General features: G+C 40.9%; 1 protein-coding gene across 13 annotated transcripts in view; it reads right to left on the bottom strand.

Annotated features, from left to right (window-relative positions):
- The window catches only part of DMD (dystrophin), a 1973025-nt gene that overhangs the window by 769806 nt on the left and 1182081 nt on the right, over positions 1-21138 (bottom strand). For all 13 annotated transcript variants that reach the window (XR_014470468.1, XM_083174338.1, XM_083174337.1 and 10 more), the window contains one exon: positions 13737-13912. Coding sequence is in view for 12 of the 13 variants with exons in the window: in XM_083174338.1 (XP_083030464.1) it covers positions 13737-13912 (176 nt within the window). In the remaining variant the exon portion in view is untranslated. The remainder of the gene's footprint in view (positions 1-13736; positions 13913-21138) is intronic.

The raw sequence follows: 21138 nt of genomic DNA, 5'->3' as shown, positions 1-21138 counted from the left end.
GATGGAATCACACCTTTTCATACGGATGGTGCACCTTAGCTCGCGCTTCCCTGACTCTGCAAACAGTGCACTGAGATGGTGGTGTTCAAGCATCTCACACACACACGGGTCCTATTCTTGGCAAATGGTGCACCAAGATGGAAAGCTATGGCGGACCAACTCTGTAAAAAAGCAAGACTCCATCTGTATGTCAGTATCTTTGTACAGTATTTCTGAGCTAAATAAAAACATGAAATAACAATGTTAAGAAGACAGTGTTTCTCCAATCTTGATTTTCAGAAATGGAGTGGATTCATACATAGGGGAAGCTCCTCCTTTACATGTATTAGCTACATTTATAACTTAATGCTGCTGAAGGGAGTAATGGCTGTCTGTAATGGAGTATGAAGGTCAACATGTTCTTTAACTTCAGAGAAATGCCATGGACACAATGCATGCTACCTTCATGACTCAGAGCTGATTCTTTAGCTGGGATTTACGGTCTTTTTAAAAGGGGTTTTTTTTTTCTGGAAGCACAATACATGTCATTTCAGAATTATGTTAAATAGGCAACAGCGTACAAAAAGTGCTCATACCCACGACAACTAAAAATTTCATTTCACTAATCAAAACCACACTGAAATAATGCTAGTGTTCTCTATAAAGCAAATGTCCCCCATTGTTCCTGCTGGCAAGCTCACTATTCACACTTGCACACTCCCTTTAGGACAACAGGTACAGCAGGAGCGAAAGTCTGCTTCGTTGATGCTTTTAGTCAGTATAATGCTAAGACAGTGGAGTTGCAAATAGCGAAGGTGCAAGTTATCTTTGGTTGAGTTGTGCAGTTATATATACATTGTAGTTGAACTGTATTTTTGGAGCAAGAGTGTGGTTGCTGCAGAGGATCACACTTCAGTGGCAAACGCAGGATTTTCAGAAGGGGGTTTCCAGAGGGGTGGAGCAAAGCACGGAGATGGACACTTAGGTGACCCAGTATATGCCGGGTCAGTTAAAGTATTATAGATAGACCAAATGTATATAAATAATAATAACAATAAAATATATATATATATATACACACACAGACACACACACACATATATATATATATATACATACATACATACATACATATATATATACATACAGGGGCGTCAACAGCAGTGTAGACCCCTGGGCATAGCAATGTATTGGGGCACCTACCGATCCTCCAGAGGTAGAGGTGGGGGAAGCTTTGATGTCCCGCGGGTGGTAGGGGGTATTATATCAACCGCTCAGCATGTAGGGCCTGGATCAGTAATTTCCACTAATTACCCCTTTACTGGACAGATGGTGGGAGATGGGGTGGGAGAAGGGGGCATTGGTCTGAATGAAGAGGCCCTGATACATAACTTCCAGGGTGGTAGAGGATGTTTAATATGCAGAGGAGGGGTGTGTAGTGGAGTGAGCTTATTATTCATAATTTTCTGGTGGGAGGACTGTGTGCTTGACTGCAGATATCTCCAGTTCCCAGAAATAGATTTCTAAGATTTTAATGGAATTAAAAACTAGAGAATCCCACCTACCAAATGGTATTGGGGACTAGGGGATGAGAGTTCAGGAGGCAGAGCAATCTGCCAATGAGTATATAAAACTAAATACCAGGTGTGTGGAGCTGGAGCAGTAAACAGCCGCTGGAAGGCTGATATCTCTGGTTATGGGCACAGTAGAGACAAGCTACTAGTGTTCTTCAAAGGGGGAGAGTCCCAGCATTTGGAATATACCCTCAGAAAAACACTAAGTCAGATAGAACCTAAAATATCTCACTGGGAAGCCAGTTAACAGGCTTGGATGGGGACCACTGCTTTGAAGTCAGATATCTCCGGTTCCCAAGGGCCGATTTTTTTAATTCTTATACCCATGGAAAGAGGGGACACTCAGCTTAGACTCCTGGAGGGTTCTGGGTACTCAGAAAACCCCCCTGCGTGCGCTACTGCACTTGACAGCAGTGGCATAACTAGATGTGTGGGTTTAGGAGTCCTATGCTGATTCCGGGAGCAGTATGGTGCCAGATGCACAGTATACAGCAGGAAACCATCCAGCACATATATTACATACATTATAAGATGTAAGTGAATATGTGCTAAGCAGTGGCGTAAGTTCGTCCCAGTTGCCCGGAGGCAAGATAAATATCCCCCCCAACACACACATACACACCACCTTATATAAATATATGTATGCATGTATGTATGTATGTTATGGATATTATCTATATAATACTGTAAGTTGAAGAGTCTGTGTGCGTGTGTGTGTGTGTGTGTGTGTGTGTGCGTGTCCGTCGCATTGCGGACACACCGTGGCACTCAGAGACACCAAATTCAGCAACAAGATACCTCTGGACCCGGTGGTGTGCACCTCGAAGCCGTTTTTGGGAAATTTCACTTAAAAATTAAAAAAACACCAAGTTTTAATTTTCCTTTATTGATGTTCTGGGTAAAAGATCGATGATCTGGGAAACCGTTTGCGAAGGAACAACTCCACACCTGATTTCATTGCTGTCATTGAGTATGAATGACACATTCTAACATTATGGTGAAGGCTTTAAACAATTAGGAAATAATTGAGGATATACATAGACCACACATAACACACACACATATACATTGTACACGCACACACAGTACACCACATACGCACACATAGCACACAACACACACATTTATACGTAGAGCACCTCACACACTTACACATTGGACAGATACACACACACACACAACACACCACATGCAGTACAATACAAATCCATGCACACTACAACACACACCCAAAAACAGTACAACAAACACACACTTAAACATTGCCAGGATACGCAAAGCACACTACACACACATATATACGTAGCACACCTCACAAACTTACACATTCGGCAGATACACACAACACAACACTCACAGTACAACACACACCCACATTCACTACAACACACACCCAAAAACAGTACAATACACAGAACACACACACACTTAAACATTGCACAGATACACACAGCACACTACACACACACAGATTTATACATAGCACACCTTACGCACTTACACATAGGGCAGATACACACAACACACACACATAACATACCTCTAACAGCACAACACACACCCACATTCACCACACACACCCAAAAAACAGTACAAAACACACACTTAAACATTGCACATATACACAAAGACACAACACACACATACTGTATATACGTAGCACACCTCACACACTTACGCATTGGACAGATACATACAACACACACAACCACATACACTACAACACACACACAAAAACAGTACAACACACACAAACACACAGAACACATAAAAAATAATTTGCCGTTTATTTAACAGTCTGTACCGGCAAATAAAAACTGTACCTAATGTACCGTTTCTACTTTGTTCCCCATATCCGTCTCTCCAGTCCTCCAGCCTGTCACTGCACTCCCTGGCCAGTTGCACTGAGAAATCTTTGTCCTGGCCAATGCACCCATTGATCAATACAAAGTGGGTACACTGCACTCACCCTGTTAGTCAGTTGGATATCAGGCACTGCTCTGCCTTAAGGGTTTCTCAGACTCTTTTGGTTCATAGATAATGTTTGGTCGATGGGCATGAGCGCTGCATGCATTTGTTTGAATGTTATGAGTGTAAGAAGTTGAAGAATAAGACTGAGATGAAGATTTGTCACATTATAGTGTACAATTTACTCAATAAATCGTGAAAAAAATATGTGTACATAGATGTACAATCAAGAAATGAATGTAGGGTTAAAAAATAAATTCTGATTCAAACTGATAATTGTTTGGATGGCGGTGGGTTGCGAAACAAATCTATAGGTGGAGGGGGTATGGATATTGTGGGCATAATTGGTGTTTGGTACACCTACAGGGGGTCCCCAGTTGATGAGAAATTTTCACTACAGTGTCACCGTAGGGGGATTTCCAATTGGGGTTCAGGTGGTCTTTTAGGGACCCCTTTACAATCCCGTTGGTCTCTTCTCCTGGAGCCTACGGTCTCCCTCAGTGATTGACTATCATTAAGGGAGACCGTAAGCTCAAGGAGAAGAGACGTACAAGATTGTAAAGGGTCCCTAAAAGACCACCTGGACCCCAATTGGGAATCCCCCTATGGTGACACTGTGACCGTGACACTGTAGTGAAAATCCCATCAATTGAGCGCCCCATGTAGGTGTAACAAACACCAATTATGCCCACAATATCCATACCCCCACCTATAGATTTGTTCCACCCCATCCAAACAATTATCAGTTTGAATCAGAACTTATTTTTTAATCCTACTTTCATTTCTTGATTGTACTTCTACTGTATGTACACTTACATTTTTTTTCACGATTTATTGAGTAAATTGTACACTTTATAACATGGCAATTCTTTTTCTCAGTCTTATTCTTCAACTTCTTACACTCCAAACCTTATCAATGCATCCATTGATGATTGTGATGGCTGGAGCAGTGGATTGGCCCGGCGGGTGAAGGGAAGAATTTGGCCCATTGCACCCATTCGCAGTGGTGCATTACATTACATTTTTAATTAATTATGGTGCGGTAAGTAACGCCCACCCCAGTCCCCACGCACTCAGCGCCTGTAATTACACACCCTACAAACTGTACCATTGAAAGTATAGAAATGGAGGTGTGGCCACAACCCTTTCTGATTTTGTACCGGTTTCTGACCCTCAGATGTTGGAGGATATGTCATACAGTAGGTGCTAAATCTCAGGAGTGGATGTGGAATTCATCAACACATACAAGTTATCAACTCAGGAGCGTTGTGTTTCAAACAACAACACCACACCTCATTGCCGTCATTGAGTATCAATGCAAACACATTCTAACATTATGGTAAAATCGATAACAAATTACAATCTTAGTTCTTTGGCACAGCATACTGTAAGATGACATTTTTCAGCAATTTTGGAAATAAAGAAACCCCAAGGTTTTCCCGGGCAACGCCGGGCGGGTCAGCTAGTGTTTAGAATAAAAAGAGTGTGGCATCTATGGACCTGCTAGGAGGAGGAGACAGCCACAGAAGTTATATAAACGGCTTTCAATTAACTGATTCAAACTCACAGTGGAGGAGAGGTGCCCCCTTGGGAGCAGGAGCCCGGCGGCAGATGACTCCATTGCCTCCCAGAGTTCTGCCTCTGGTGCTAAGTGATCCCTCCCTTCACTACATGATCCATGACAGAGCAGGTAAAAAAAATGCACCTGCAGTCTAATCAATCTGACCTTTAAGTCTGATGATTCGGACATTTGATGCAATTGTGGCTAATAAGTGATACACAATTAAGATACATTTTTTTTAGTACTTAACCATTTAACTACATGTTAACTGCAGTAAGATGAGAATCTCCTCTGCTCTACTAGGAGTTGAGGCCTCACACATCATTCTTACTTCGCTTTATTAGGAAAAGGAAAACCTAGATCATAGTACAGTAAGACTCTTTGCATGGTATAAAAGAACCTTCCATTGTTAGTCTCCATTTATTAAGTGATCAAAAGTAATACAAACATAAATCCCTAGTATTGTGCCAGGCTTCAGCTGCTAAGAGGGGTTGAACCGGTAAACGTATGCGACATTACAAACATAAGCGCGGTCTAGGCTGATATAGGAGTGGTTTGTACACTAAAGAACACCTTACAACAAAAAAGTTCATTTCAAAGGAAGCCTTATTTCCAAAGTAGGTCCTGTCAGAAGAGACATGATGACTAAATGGCTCATTCTTTTATATGTCTAGGGCATACAATTTTTTATGGTACAGTTCAAGAGTTATAATTTTGTCTTTTTTGATATCACTTTTTTTTTCTTGTAGTCCTAATAGTCATGCTACTAATATAGCTTAGGGTACATTTACTGCACACTAAATAATGTTTCCTTTCATTTCACTGACATGCTGGGACTGAGGTACTGAGCTGTTACCTCACATTTTAGTGCCAGATATGTTCCTCAAGGCTGGGCATACACTGTACAATAATCTTTCAGACCATCTGTCCAATCTGGCTGGTTGGAATTAAAATCTGGGAAACATCTAACAGTGTGGTCTAGCACAAATATATTCCTAAATTATTATTTTTTTTGTACGCAAGCACTTTGCCCTTCATATTTCTAGACATACTTCACTATTGGGGCTAGGTACAGGATCCTGAATGAATGCCAGTGGTCAGAATACTATTCATGGCACCCTGATGGGCGAAATCACAAAACATTTTAGTAAGTACTTTATGCAAAGCCTTTTCTTTACCCTCCTCCTAACCCTAACCCACTTTCCAGCAGCCTAACAATAGTACCAAGGGCATAACTTTCATAGGTGCAGGGGGTGCAGCTGCCATGGGGCCCAGAGCTGAGGGGGGAGTCATCTTACCTATATAAATTACATGTGTTATATACATTTATCACTATTGGTTGGTATATGTATATATATATATATATATATATATATATATATATATATATAAAAACATATACAGATGGAGCCATCCTCATCTAGCCCTTTAACAGGTTTAAGTGAGTAATGTGATTACTCTGCTAATCCCCTACAGTACTGTTCTATGTATTGTATTGCATCTGAGAATAGGCCTTGGATAGCCATGGCTCACCATGGCTATCCAGAGACGGCTGGATGAGGATGGCTTCATCTGTATATATATATATATATATATATATATATATATATATATATATATATATATATATATATATATAAATATAAATAGATAGATAGATAGATATAGGGGCCCCTACAAACTTTTGCTATAGGACCTACAAATACCTAGGTATGCCTCTGTCTAGTATCCAACCCTAACCTCTTCCCACAGCCTAACCCTAACATTCCCTGGCATACATACAGTATGTTAACTGTCAGGATTCTGAGATGGTCTCCTGACCACCGGCATTTTGACTGTTAGGATGCCAGCTACATCCTTACTATTGGGCCTCAGATATTGTTTATTTTATTTTCATTAGAGACTTCCAGTATATATTGTATCTCATATATCTATTACACGCACAGTAGACATACAGTAACACTAACTTAAATGGTTTGTGCCTATCATTTAAAATAATACCTACTTAAAATGAAGCTTTTAAGAGCAAATTATCCCATTTTGAAAATAGTGTGTAAATATTATGGCATTTCAACCACCTCATGCAAGAAAAGGAAGTTATGACAGCAGTAAAGGGGTTACTAATAGTAAACCAAATGATAATGTAAACTGCTCCTTGCATTTAAATATTATTTGCTTCATTAATTTTTTGCAAGCGAGCATATAGAAGGAAATGTAAAATACGCATTTCTGCAGTCCTATTAAAATGTGAATTCTGATGCTATTGCTTCATTAGGAAACCTCAAATTTGCAGGACTGGTATAAATGCTCCTGACCTCTGGCCTTTTGCCTTTATAGTGTCCAAAATGTTTTCCTGACCAACATTATTCATATAATATACATAGAAGTTTGTATTACTCTTTATAACATGTATTTTACCTTAACAATATTGTAATTAACTAACAAAGTTGTTTCAAAAAGCTTAAGAAGGGGTCATAGCATAGTTCTTATAGTACAGACAGCCCTATCTCTCATGTCAATGACAACTGCAGGGAAGCTATCAGTTCTAGAATCTATGTTCCTGTCATGTTTGATTCTTTGGTGTGACTCTGCTGGAATACTGACCTTGGACAAGATGTGCAAAGCTTCAAATGTGATGAAATGGAGAGTGATAAACAGCCAGCCAATCAGCTCCTACATACCATGTCACAGACTGTGTCAGGCAGGAGCTGATTGGTTGGTTGTTTATCACTATCCATTTTATCACTTTTGTTTTAAGTTTAGTGCATCTGGCCCCATGTCTTTTGCTGAAGCCCTCACATACTGTATGCTTGCATTCTGACATTGTTAGATGGCCCTAATCTATGACACTGCCTTTGTGTGTGAGTTGCCTGCTCTGACCATTGCCTAGATTACTGACCTGTCAGCATTTGCTTGCTATGCCTGCAACTCCTGGGTCCACTATCAATCCCAGCAGAAGTTGTTTACTGGTGTTTACACTGGAAACAAAGGAGTGGGGATTCAGGAATCATCTGGAACCGGAGGAGCGAGGTCTGACCAACGTCTGACCATAAGTGTGCTGGAGACAGCGGAGGATACACTGAAGGTACAGTAAGTAGAAGGAGCTCTGGTGAGGTATTATCAGTAACACAGGCACATGTAGGAGTCCACCGGGGATAACAATTACTGATGTTGGCAAACCAATGGTGGCTAATATCGACAGCTACTCTCTGAATAGTGATTGACAGAAGAGAATGGGATGCAGGTAGAAGCCAACAGTGATCGGTGGTAACTGATGGTGATTAATGATAGTCGATGGTACAGATGATTCTGAAGGGATGAGCTGGAATGCTTGGAAGCAGACAGCAGTGATCAGTGGTGACGGATGATGATCAATGGTAACTGATGGTATTCAGCTGATGAGCTGGAATACTTGGAAGCAGACAGCAGAGATTGGTAGTGACAGATGGTGTTCGTTGGTAACCGATGATGGTAGTCAATGGTAGAAGGCTATGATAGTAGTCAATGATAGCACAAGGAATCATTTGTAACTGAATAGGGGAATCTAGTAGTAACTGGAGATACCAGGCTGTGCAATACTGACCATTTGGGGGTGTTTTCCCAGATCCTTATAGTGGTCAGTGTTAGCTGATAGGCTGCAGTAGCATGATGTTAGAAATAGAATCACAGAATTGGTTGCAAGGAGTCATGTACCTGCATCCAACATGGCTGCACCCATGCCTGGAGTTTGGAGGGAAAACTGGCTTGGTAATGACAGGCCTGCAGCCTGTAATAATGGTAGAGGCTTGGAAGGCCGCAGGGAGCTGAGAATGACATCTGGCATGGCTAGATGATTATGCTGTCCAGAAGGGATGTGGAACCTTTGGCCATCCAGCTGTTGTTGAACTACACATTCCAGTGCTAGGTGGTGCCTTGGGACTTTTTCTTTTCTTTTTTATTACACATTCCAGTATGTTTGGTAACAGTTTTAGCATAGCATAGCATTTGCATAAATAGCAAAAACATTGTGGGGCATGCTGGGATGTGTAGTTCAACAACAGGTGGAGGGCCAAAGGTTCCCCATCCCAGCAAAAATACTGTATGAACAGTCCTCAGTAATTGCTCTGCAGGTACAGCATGAAGAGACTTGGTAATATCAGCATTCACACAGGTGGATAATCAGCACAGAGTGCAGCTTGCTAGCAGCTCATACTGTACCTTCCAGATGGAACACAGGTTATCTCAGAGAGCTGAAAACGCCCAAAATACATGGCAGATGCACAGTATGTCACCAAATTATATGAGTTTTAATCAGGATTGTGACAAGTCCTAGTGGTGAATTGGTGGGCATTAGGCTCTTCTCTTTTGAAGAGTACTGTTCTCCTTACCTTATCTAGCAACCCTTCCTAAACCCTGTGTTGTTTCCCTAGTCCTACTTAGCATGGGACAAAAGTGTTGTTTAGAGTAAACACACATGACTCTCTTTATTGAATTTATAATTTTGATAAAATGAGAATTAATGAAGGAAAAGGGCTAAACATGGAGTTTAGAGCCCACATCAAATACAGTTTGTACTGTATATATTGTTAAAGGGTTCAAATTTGTATTCATATATGCAGTAGAGAACAGATGATATTTAACTTTTGATAACATAATTTGCAGTGATTATTATTATTATTTCATTTTATTTATAGGGCACCACAAGTGTTTTGCAGTGCCATACAAAGAGCATACAATGGAACAGTACAAGGAGACAGAACTTAACATTACAGTACATAAATAACAAGAATAAGTACAGGAAACAAAGAGCACCACAATACAATACAATACACAATACAGCTTAGACAACCCATCGCTCGTGAGCTACTGGTAGCACGCAGTAGCGATCCGGGTGGCTAGACCACTCTGCTGCCACCCACCTGTCCCTCCATCACCCGTCCATACCTTCAGCACCTGCCACCGCCTTCCCCTAAGACAGACGCTAGAAGTAATATTTCACCTCTAGCGTCTGACAGGGCGGACAATTCAAAGCGCTTTCAGTACGTCCGGGTAACACTGCAGCGCTGTGCTCCCTGTCAGATGCTAGAGGTGAAATATGACCTCTAGCATCTGTCTACTGAAAAAAGTGCACCGAGGGAAGGCGGGTTGGAGGACCAGCCTCAGGACTGGGTGACATATAATTTACTTAGGTCACATATTATTGAAAAACATGAGCTAATTGTTAAGCAAACAACTTTGTCATATGCAGTATAACAAATGTAACAGTACTTTATCTTGTGATTGTTACATTAAATCTTCCAAGGGATATAAGAGTATGAGGGAAATTTACTAATACCCCTTTCACACCAGCCTAAATTCCCGGGTTGGGTGACTAGCACTGGTGTGATAGGTTCCCGGGTCAAATTCCCAGGAACAATTTGCTGGGTTGCTCCCGGGCCCTTCCCGGGTTACTGGCCAGTGTGATAGGAACTTAACCAGCATCCTGGGCTGGAAGAGAGCTCCACCGCATCATTGCCTGGGGATCCCCTACTGCTGCAGCCCACCGCTGGGGGAAAACGCTGGGTCACTGCCTGACTGCGAATGCCGGGTCTCTGCCTGCTTTCTGTGTCCACTCCCTCCCTGGGAAGATGATGGCCACTGCCTGAGGACCCCCTCCAGCCACTGGGGGAAGATGCCGGGTTACTGTCTGCCTGGGGACGGAGCTGCTGTGTGCCTTCAGGTAATGTGACATGGAGGGGGCGGGGTGTTTTTCTCTCCCCCATCACACCAGAAAATGCAGGGACTAAGCTAATGTGAAAGTGACCCAGGGACCATGTTCCCAGTTAAGTCCCTGCATTTTCTGGTGTGAAACAAGATAGGCATTTTATTTGACATGGGATGTTGCTATGGGCAACCAATCAGATGGTATATTTTATCTTATAGGTGTTAAATAAATAAGAAGTCGATTCTGATTGGTTTCCCATAGCAACATCCCATGTGAAATAGAACTCTTATCTTAGTAAATTTCCCTCTATGTGTGTAGAGATTTTCTGTCAGTGGCATCATTTGGATTTTCTAGCAAATACTTGCACCCGGAAAATATATAGAAAATATATATTGAATTGCGCGTGTATATTTTTTTTACCCATTTAGTGAAATTACTTCCTCATTTTGTGTATAGCGCACAGGACACAAATATTTAGCTTTACTTTGAGATTTTAAAGTTCAGCTACAACTTGGCCCTTCTCCCAAATCTCAACCTGTCTGCACATTTTTAATGTGCCCCCTGCAGCACATTATAATGTGTAGTACACTGTTTACTTCTGTGTTTTTGTACATGTCTTTCCTTCGAAAAGCTGTAGATTTACATTTGGAAGGCAGGGGCTTGGCATGAAAGTTAGGTTTACACTACAAAAGCACTGGCATAAACAACGGCTACAGTATGCCCTCTATTGAACAGCAGTAGGCATTTGTATGAGCACCTGGAATTGTACGAGAGATGAGAAGGTAATGATGCCTGTGGCTTCTCTGCAATGCAGCAGAAGTTTGGACTTCAAACACTCCAACATATTTGTCCATGAATGTTTAATGAATACTAATCACAATAATAAATTATAAAGTGTTTTTTTTTTAGATCCTTTTGAATAGTTTTACTTGGGCCACAAAACATCAACAACCAGTTAGCCCATTACTATAGTACTATAAACTGGCTAACACGGTACCAAACTTTTTTCTATAGTACTATAAAGCATTGGCTGTCACACACATTACACATTCAGCTTAGTACAGCATGTTGGTTTATTTATGTCCTAACTGGAAAGTTAAATGTCTGATTTCTGTTCATCAATATGATCCTTTTATTTGTTTATTTCAAATAAATACTGTAATATAAATTAAGTTATACCACATTCACACTGGCAAGCCAGGTCGCACCGGCTTGCGATCTGTTTTTGCCAGCGCTTTCAAATTACTCACCCGACCAGGCATAAAGCCGGGCGGGTGACGGAGTTGGGAGGTGGGGCTAGGGTGGCGCTGGGAGAGGACAGCATCTTAAAGTGGTGGCTTTACAGTACAGTGAACTAGACCCGTTCACACTGCCCCTGGACCCGCGATGGTCCTGGATTCAACCCTGGTCAAGATCCGGATTGAAATACTGGGACACTGGACCTGGGATCTCCCTTTCACAATGACCAATTTCCCGGGTTGTTGCGCTTCCATGTGCAATAACCCAGGAAGTATTTGTCAGTGTGAAAAGGGTATTATATAGTTTAGATCCAATAAATGCCAGCCTTACTGTTTTATGATAAGTACATTGTGGTGTAAACATATTTCTGGTACAATTTTACATACAATGCTATTTAAATCAAGCAAAATAAGGTAATTTAAGGTCTACAATTTACAGTATGTACTATCTTAAAATAATTACTGTATTTTACTCTATATTAAAATACACTTTGACCACATACAAATACAATAACATATATACAACACAATAAGTACGAATGAAGGCAGAGGGCGATTGCAGCATGAGGCATCTGATGTAAATAGACACCTCCTGCCTGCTTCCCTGATGAGCTGGTGCATCTGAAGACACAATTTTATTTAAAAATATAATTTTTTAAACATTTCTTTAATAAACATTGATTTAACCATCAATGATATGTATACAGTATTGGTCATCAATGATATGACCATCGTGGCTCCTCTCTGCAGCCGTCAGGTATATACAGGATAGTAAAGAGCTGCTTCTCCTATATTGCTAATTTATGGAGCCATATGGTGGAGTTGGTTGCTGGGCTGTCTGATCAGCAGTGATTGATTGGTTGAATCAGAAGGCGGAAAAAAAGGAAACAGAGGGGCTGAGAGATCCCTCCAAGAACAAACCGCGGCCATGCGAATGGACATGAATAAGGACCACAGTCTGGCCAGGTGAGAATTAATATTCATCTTACAGTTGCCAGCAAGAATTGCCACTGGGCTGAGTATCCCATAAATAAATCCCCCCAATAATGCTTTGTTTGTATCATGTCCATAAATAGATTCCCAACATATAAACACGTGCACTACACGGTAAGAGAAACTTGCTGTATGCATAGAAGAATTAACATATGTTCATACAAACTTAGATTCAATGCAAAAACCACATTAAATAAATAGTGAAATAGTTCCTTAGAGGATCAGTCTGCAGGATATTATCCCAGGCACACATGGGGCCACCCATTACAATGCACAAAGCAGCAAGAGAGTGAAACCATTACAGAATATCAGGCCAAGATCTGCATCCTCCCTCCAGGCTACAGAAATCATATCACAAACATGTAAGCTATTAATAGACAGTCATTACACGCTTGATCCCATAACAAACTGAGCAAGCTTGGTGCCAAGTGGGTACACAAAGCTGCATGTTAGTAATTCTCATGTCTAGACCTAAAGATATATTAACAGGTCATATTGTCAGCATGTATCTTTGTTGGTATGTAGTTGATTTATAGTATATTATTACTAGCACTGATAGTCTTTCTATTTTGTATACATATATGGCATTAATACTGCCACGCAGTTGGTGCGACATTCAATATAAGTAAAACAGAACACAGGCATAGTTGGTTTCCATGTACTACTGTGGGCACTGGGGGGGTTGCCTGTGTATGACCGAGGAAGGACAATTCTACATTTTCTTGGTTGATTTTTCTCACCTTTGCCTTCTCTCACTTAGCTTTCTGTTGATTGTATTCCAGCGTACATTCAAGGTATTCAGATTATCCTTAATATGAGCAGAATCTGCAGGCGAGGACTGCTCAGCAACCTCTCCGCTAAATACATTCAGTTCTCTGACGGTAGCCTGTTGCTGTCCTATGCCATCTTCAAGTATCTGAAATGAATACAAAATGAAAGGTCATATTTTATCCTTACATCAGAACAATGTTTCTTTCTGTCCATAGGCACCGATAGCAGTGCCTGTTTCCAGACCACCTAGCAAAAGATTAGGTGTATTACTTTGTCGCACATATGTTATAAAAAGATCCACATATAGTTAAATGGTTAAACAGGGAGTTATGGAAAACATGCATCCTTGAAACAACCTTGGAACCACAGCATCAACTCAGAGTACCCATTTGAACAGGAAACATGTAAAATGTTTTGCCTTGTCTCTGAGATACAGTATAATAGAAGTAGAGCTCTGGTGCACAACACAGAATAGAACTGAAAACCTCCAGATCGCTTTTGCTATAGCACCTGAGTAATACCCAGCATCCACATTTATACATTATCAGTAAATTGCAGTAGTTACTGTAGCAATGTTTATCTCAAAACATTAAAGAGGTGTATTTTCTGCTCAATCCCTATTCGATCCCGATCAAATTGGGATTGAATTGCACAGTTATCTATTCAATATTGATGCAGAAGGGCCGCGTATTGGGATTGAATCGAAATCAAATGCGTTCAATTTCCGCTAGATGTTGACTCGATTTTGCTTATATAAGCAAAATCAAATTGAAAAATCGAAAAAACAAAGGAACCGCGTGTACGCCTTATTAGACATGAGGCATCAGGGCAAAAATAGCATTACCATGGATATGCTCAGATCCTCTCTCAATGTAACTAGAGAAACCCATTTTTGGTTGAAACACTGCCTTCATTCATTTAAGCTCCACCCATTGTCTTGCTCCTGGTATGCCCACGATTCAGAACTGTATTACATCCAAAGATTTTAAATAGATTGAACAATTTTAATGACATCTCCTTTTTTCATGTGTTAAATTTACTTTATAAGTTATTAAGTATTTATTAATGGTATTCAACTACAGACTTCAACCGTGATGGTGCTTATTTCCACAACAATAGCTATCAAAACAATTTTTCTAATTTTCTGAACTATATAAACATAGCATATTCAATAATATATTGTATCTCACAAAAGTTTGCTTCTAAATTTGACCCAATTACTGTACATCAAAGAAACTAAATTAATTCACCAAAGAACAGAATTTTTCAAAAAATAAAAAATGCACTGGCTTTTACCTGTAGTATACAGTATGTGACTAGTTTATGCCAGGCATAAGATACACTTCCACCTAAGGTTCGGGGATAGGAAGTTTCAAAACCAACAAAGGAAGTTTTTTTTTTTACCGTAAGCGCAGTTAAGCTATGGAATACTCTGGCAGAGAAGGCAGATTTAATTGATATAGTGTGGCCCCACAAAGAAATAGGACAGACATTTTGGGTAATCAGGGATTCTGGTTTAAAACAGATATGCACTGTAGTAACTTTCTCGGGTCATTTTACAAATTTATAGATTTATAGGCTGTGCACTGCAAGAGATCAAATATACAATAGGCTTAACTTGATGGACTAATGTATTTTCTCAACCTCATTAACTATGTTACTATGGGTCCGATTCAGTGCATGCATGGGTGTAGCAGCAGAGGAATGTCCAGAGTTTATGGGTATCCCATGAAAATTCTGGGTGTTCCTCTGCGAATGCAGGTGGGTCGATGCCCGCTTGGGTTGGTTTGCTGATGTCACATGACATCAGTGCCCGCCCCCTCTTTGGCGAACTGTAATGGAAATAAGTCAGTTTAGACTGACTTTTATTGGCAGTATGGATGGTGTAATGGTTAGCATTACTGCCTCACAAAGCTGAGGTCATGGGTTCGATTCCCACCATGGCCCTGACTGTGCGGAGTTTGTATATTCTCCCCGTACTTGTGCGGGTACTTCGGTTTCCTCCCACAATCCAAAAATATACTGGTAGGTTAATTGGCTCCCAACAAAATTAACCCTAGAATGTCTGTGTGTGCGTGTACATGTGGTAGGGAATATAGATACGCGGGCGGTGGCTGGGCGTTCGGTGGGGTGTCACTGACCTATTTGCTAGGGGAGGCTAGGGAGTATTCACAGTCTAGCGGACAGGTCTGAATCAGGCCCTATGTTACTATGCATTAAACATTTGTGAATGAAATAAATAAAACCTATGGCGTACAGATTTTCTTTCCCAATTTTAGATAAAAATACAGATACATTTATAAAACCTACAGAATACAGCACATCCTTCTCATGGAAAGTACTCAAAATCATGTATAAGCAATGCAAAAAAGCTTTGGCTGTGAAATTACAATCAGAAAATCATAATCAACTACTGCGGAGACCATCTACAGAACAGTACATCATCAATGCATATCTTTACCAGCCCTTAGGCTTTAGCTGGCATATGCGTGTCTCTATGCTTTCTGTGGGCATGATAAAGTGATACGCACAGTCACTGCACTGAGCATCTGGAATGAAGCCGTGATTAACATGTTTCATGGCACCATTCCCTACACCTCCCACCGAAGAATTAACTATCGGTAAGTACATTATATGGTAAATTGACAGTGAGTTTTTCATCCAAAATGAAGAGAAAAAAATGACCACCAAAAGTATGATAATTGCTTACTAATTACTGTCACATCTCCATTAAAGGTTTCTGTCTCTATACAAGATTTGTGTCATCCGTTAAAGGCTTGTGCTAAAGATAATGTAGTCAATCTTTTTTGACTGTATTTAGCTTTATTAACAAAATATAATTAATGCACACAAGGGGCAGATGTATTAATCCTTGGTGAGTGATAAAGTGGAGAGAGCTAAACTACAAACAGTACAAACTGCTATTTGTCAAACAGAGTCTGTAAAATGGCAGTTATGAGCAGATTGTCTGGTACTTTATCTTTCTCCACTTCATCACTCTCCAAGGCTTAGTACTTTACTTCCCCCCCTAAATACCTTGGTTTTGTACCAGTACACCTGGGTAGGGTGCCGGATGACTGCCTGACACGGGGGATCCCAACAGTCAGTATGCTGTCATTGGAATGCCAACTGCCGAAGCTCTGACAGGGAGGATACCGACTTGTGGGGGTCCATGACCTCCACGGCGGGAGAATAGAACATGTGGTGAGTGAAGTGAGCTTCTTTGCGCTCGCCCCTCTGTCGGTGCACCGGTAGTCGGGATATCATACTAACTGTCGGGATCCCCCCTGTTGGATCGCCATACCACATCCACCTAGGTAGACTGCATGCGAATCATCAAGACTTATGCCTACTCTCAGCACTTGGGAGCTGCCTTGGCATCCTAGAAATACCCCTTGGTGCATGGAGTCTAAACTTTTCAACTGTCCTAAAACACTTTTTTGGTTTAGGATCAATTATGTTGTAAAACAGGAAGTCCCAAACTTGTTTTTCAAGACACCCTAAATTCCCAGGAATTTAAAATATACATGGCTGAGCTCAGATGATTAAATTAAATGGACTGATGTTGATTAAGTCAGCTGTGGTTAAATCAAACTGACTGTGGTTGAATAAGTCAGCAATGCTCCAGCATGGATATCTTTAAAACCTAGACTGAAGATCGAATATTGGAGCTCCTGGAACTACTGTATATTTATGAGATACAGTATGACAACAGATGCTTGCCTTCAGAACCAGAGACTTTTGTGTACCTAAAACACTGATTGGGTAACATAATGTCCCAGTTACCAGCAGATTCTTACATAACTTATTTTCGTCACTTGTTGCTTGGCCTTTTCAATGTTATGCTGGGAGTGTGATGTCACAGCCAAGTGCTTTGCCAATGGCCACTGCTGCATTTAATCATCTATAGTAAGTTATTTGGTACTTGTTTCCTAGCACGGCGCCCCCTATTTTGATCGAAGTGCATCTTATGCAATCGCATCGCATGCAATTGCATTGCATGCAATATAGCGGCATGCGATGCAATGCGATTCAATTTTTAATTGTACAAGCACTCTAATGGGTGCTTACAATGTTAAATGCACCCCCATTGTCAACGCCACCCCCACTATCAATGCCAACCTGAAGCATGGCGAGCACAGCGAGCGCACGAGGGGCGGTGGTACACGTCCTCCGACCCTTTCAAACCACCATTATCCACGTCGGCGTGGAGTTGATTTTAGAATTTAGATAGTGTGGCGAGCGCAGCGAGCCACCGAGCCCGAAGCATGGTGAGCGCAGTGTACCCTGCGAGGGGACACGGATTACTTTAGATGTATTCCACGTCCCCTAGTGGGGCTCGCTGCCTTCGCCACGCTGCGGGCTTATATTCTGCGTCCGCTCTCCACGTTTCCGGATCGCTGGCTCGCTGCGCTCGCCACACTATCTAAGAACAGCTCCACGCCGACGTGGATAGTGGGGGTATGAAAAGGTCGGAGGACGCATACCGCCGCCCCTTGCGGTCTCGCTACGCTCGCCACCCTTTGGGTTGGCTTTGATAGTGTGGGTGGCGTTGACAATGGGTGTGCATTTAACATTGTAAGCACCCATCGGGGTGCTTGTACAATTAAAAATTGCATTGCATCACATTTGCTGGCATGCGATGCTATGCAATATTTCATTGTACAAGCACTCCTGTTAATTTAATGGGAAGATCGCATTACATCGCACACATCGCACACCACTAAATACGGTATTCGATGGGCGCCATGCTAGGAAACAAGTACCAGTTATTTATTATGTGAGAAATTGGACATATTTACTCTTTTCATTTTAGAGCAAAAAGAAATGCAGATAAACAATGTAACTGCAAGCTGCAGTGCATGGAATTCTGAACATGTACAACATCTCTTTTAATCCACTGCTAGAGTATTTGATTCACAATCAGCCACAGTTTGACAGGACAGAAATATCATTTTGCTGGTTGAACATCAAGAATCAAAGATTCTTTTTTGAAATTCTGTCAACTAGTGCGCTGTGATTTGTATGCCCTCGAGATATGTTCTAAAATATATTCTGAGGGAGATTCCAAAACAAGTACTAAACAGCAGTCCAGCAGCTTGTGAAGTAGTAAGGAAACCCATAGACTGATGTTGGGATCAAAAAATGCCAAAATACAATATAAAACAGCTGACAGATAGGAATGTCATCCAATATGATTTGTACAATTTTACTAAGTAATGTGGGTGTGAACGTTGCCAGCTAATTTAAAAATGTCAAATGTCCACATTATATTATGTACATTCAAAAAACATATACTGTAATGAAGATATACAATTATTTTGAGTCACATCAAATGAGATAAAGCCGAATTCAGCTTTAGTTGTAGTTTTGCAAAACATCGCACAACTACAAATGGTTTCCCTAGTACACGGAGGGACGCCCAGCACAGGGCAATGCCACCCAGCATGCCGCGTCCCTCCCAATGATGTGGTTGCAAAACACTAGGGTAGCCCCCTGCCTGGGCAGCCTAGTTAGGTAGGCAAGGGACACGTCACCTTGTATTGACACGCAGCAGCTGCCTGTGATGTTACGCAGCCACTACGAAAATGGTCAAGACATGCCTCCTGCCACCATCACTAGTTCAGAAGTGCTAAAATTGCTGAATAGCGCTTTTAGCAATTTATCTGCCCAAGATGTATAAGGCCCATATTTAAAAAAAATATTTTATTAATTTAATTTTAATTCAATTCATTTCATCCTTCATTTAAAATGGCAAAAACACACAAAAAATATTTTGATTCAAAATATTATGTGCATGTAATATATATAATGTGGAAGGCTAAAACCCAGGTATGCATTCCGAAATATCTATAAGTTACGCACCTATCTTACTTGTAGGGTTTGGGTCAAAACTTTTATGTTTATTTTTGCTTTAAAATATCAATTTGCAAATAGTACTTACAGCAGAGCACAATACACCACAAGGATGCTTCTAAGTGCTTAGAATTTAAAAGTTGAGGTTATTGTTAGGCTAAAAAGCAGGTCCAGCTACTGCGTGTTTGAAAAATAATAGTGAGTGACTAGAATAGCACAAGCCATCAGTTCCCAGAATGCTGCTTATTCAACCCACTTCATGATTTCTAACGGTACAGTAATCATATTTCTTTGTGCACATTTAGGGAGAGTAATGCGTCTTTTTTTTTAAAACTTTTTTCTTTAGTCTGGCATTCCAAACAATGATCGGCGATCACAGTTGTGGCTGGCTTAGAATTTTACCATGAAATTAATAAAAACTTTAAGGGCCTGATTCTGAGTCGGAACTAAAGCAAAAAATGAGCAAGTCATTTTGTACCTGGAGAAACTATATTGCAATCCAAGGAGTGCAAATGAAATGTATTTATTTGCATGCAGAGTAAATACAGGCTGCTTTTGTATGTAGCCCATAAACGCTAGCCAGCTTCATTTTTGCACTGCAATTGAGTATTGTGTTTGGACATGCCCCTTTCAGATATAAATCTCTCTGCACATGTTATATCTGCCCAACCTTCCATGCAACATGGCTTTGCCAAGATGAACAGTTTTCCTGCTTTTTTGGACTAGTAACAAAGTTTACTAGGGACCATGTTAATACTTCATTTTTGCGTTGTATAGCTTCAATCCCAGACCAATAAACTTGTACACCATTATTGTCCTTCACCATTATGAGCACAGAAAAAAGTAGCAGATATACTGTTAATCTTAAATCTCACTTAACCTACAGTTTTCACAGAATTATTGCATTTTAAAGTTTAGGAGCTGCCCCCAGATCATTCTAAGAGAACCATAAACTACAGTTCCTGCTTCACTTGCTTTCAGTGTGAATTAGAAGGCAGCTCACACGATTCTTACTATGAATAGAACCAAATGGGATGGGTAGTGAATGAAAGGGGACTCCTCTGGGTGGTGTCAGCACTCACTGTGTACTCACCTCTCTACATCATCATGTGCTGTGCAGCTAAACCAAGAGAATTGTTTTAAAAAAAAACTTTATTGACAACTGGCCAAAGTGATAGAGCTCACTTCCTGCTTCTTCAGTGAGAAGCACTTATCAGCAGCTAGAGGTGTCAAAGCCTACATCTCCCCCTATCAACAACTGGGACCTAGGGCAGTGCAATACCATAGCCTGCACTTAACACTGAGCCGGCTGCAGAGTAAGAGAGAGTGACAGAGAGATTTTCTCTGCCTTTTTTTATTAGCCCCATTAACACCCTCCCCTTCCCCCTTAGTACATGGACAACTAAAAGAGTTAGAAAACTCTCTAGAGAGGATATTTAGAGGGATCTTTAAAGATTCCAGGGGAAATTTAATAGGATGAGAGACTCAGAAAGTGAGAGATTTGGTAAGAAATCT

The sequence above is a fragment of the Crinia signifera genome, chromosome 2 (genome assembly GCF_055691185.1).
Source record: "Crinia signifera chromosome 2, ASM5569118v1, whole genome shotgun sequence".
Taxonomy (NCBI): Eukaryota; Metazoa; Chordata; class Amphibia; order Anura; family Myobatrachidae; genus Crinia; species Crinia signifera.
Note: the sequence above shows the minus strand (reverse complement) of the source record. Positions and strands in the feature narration are given on the sequence as shown.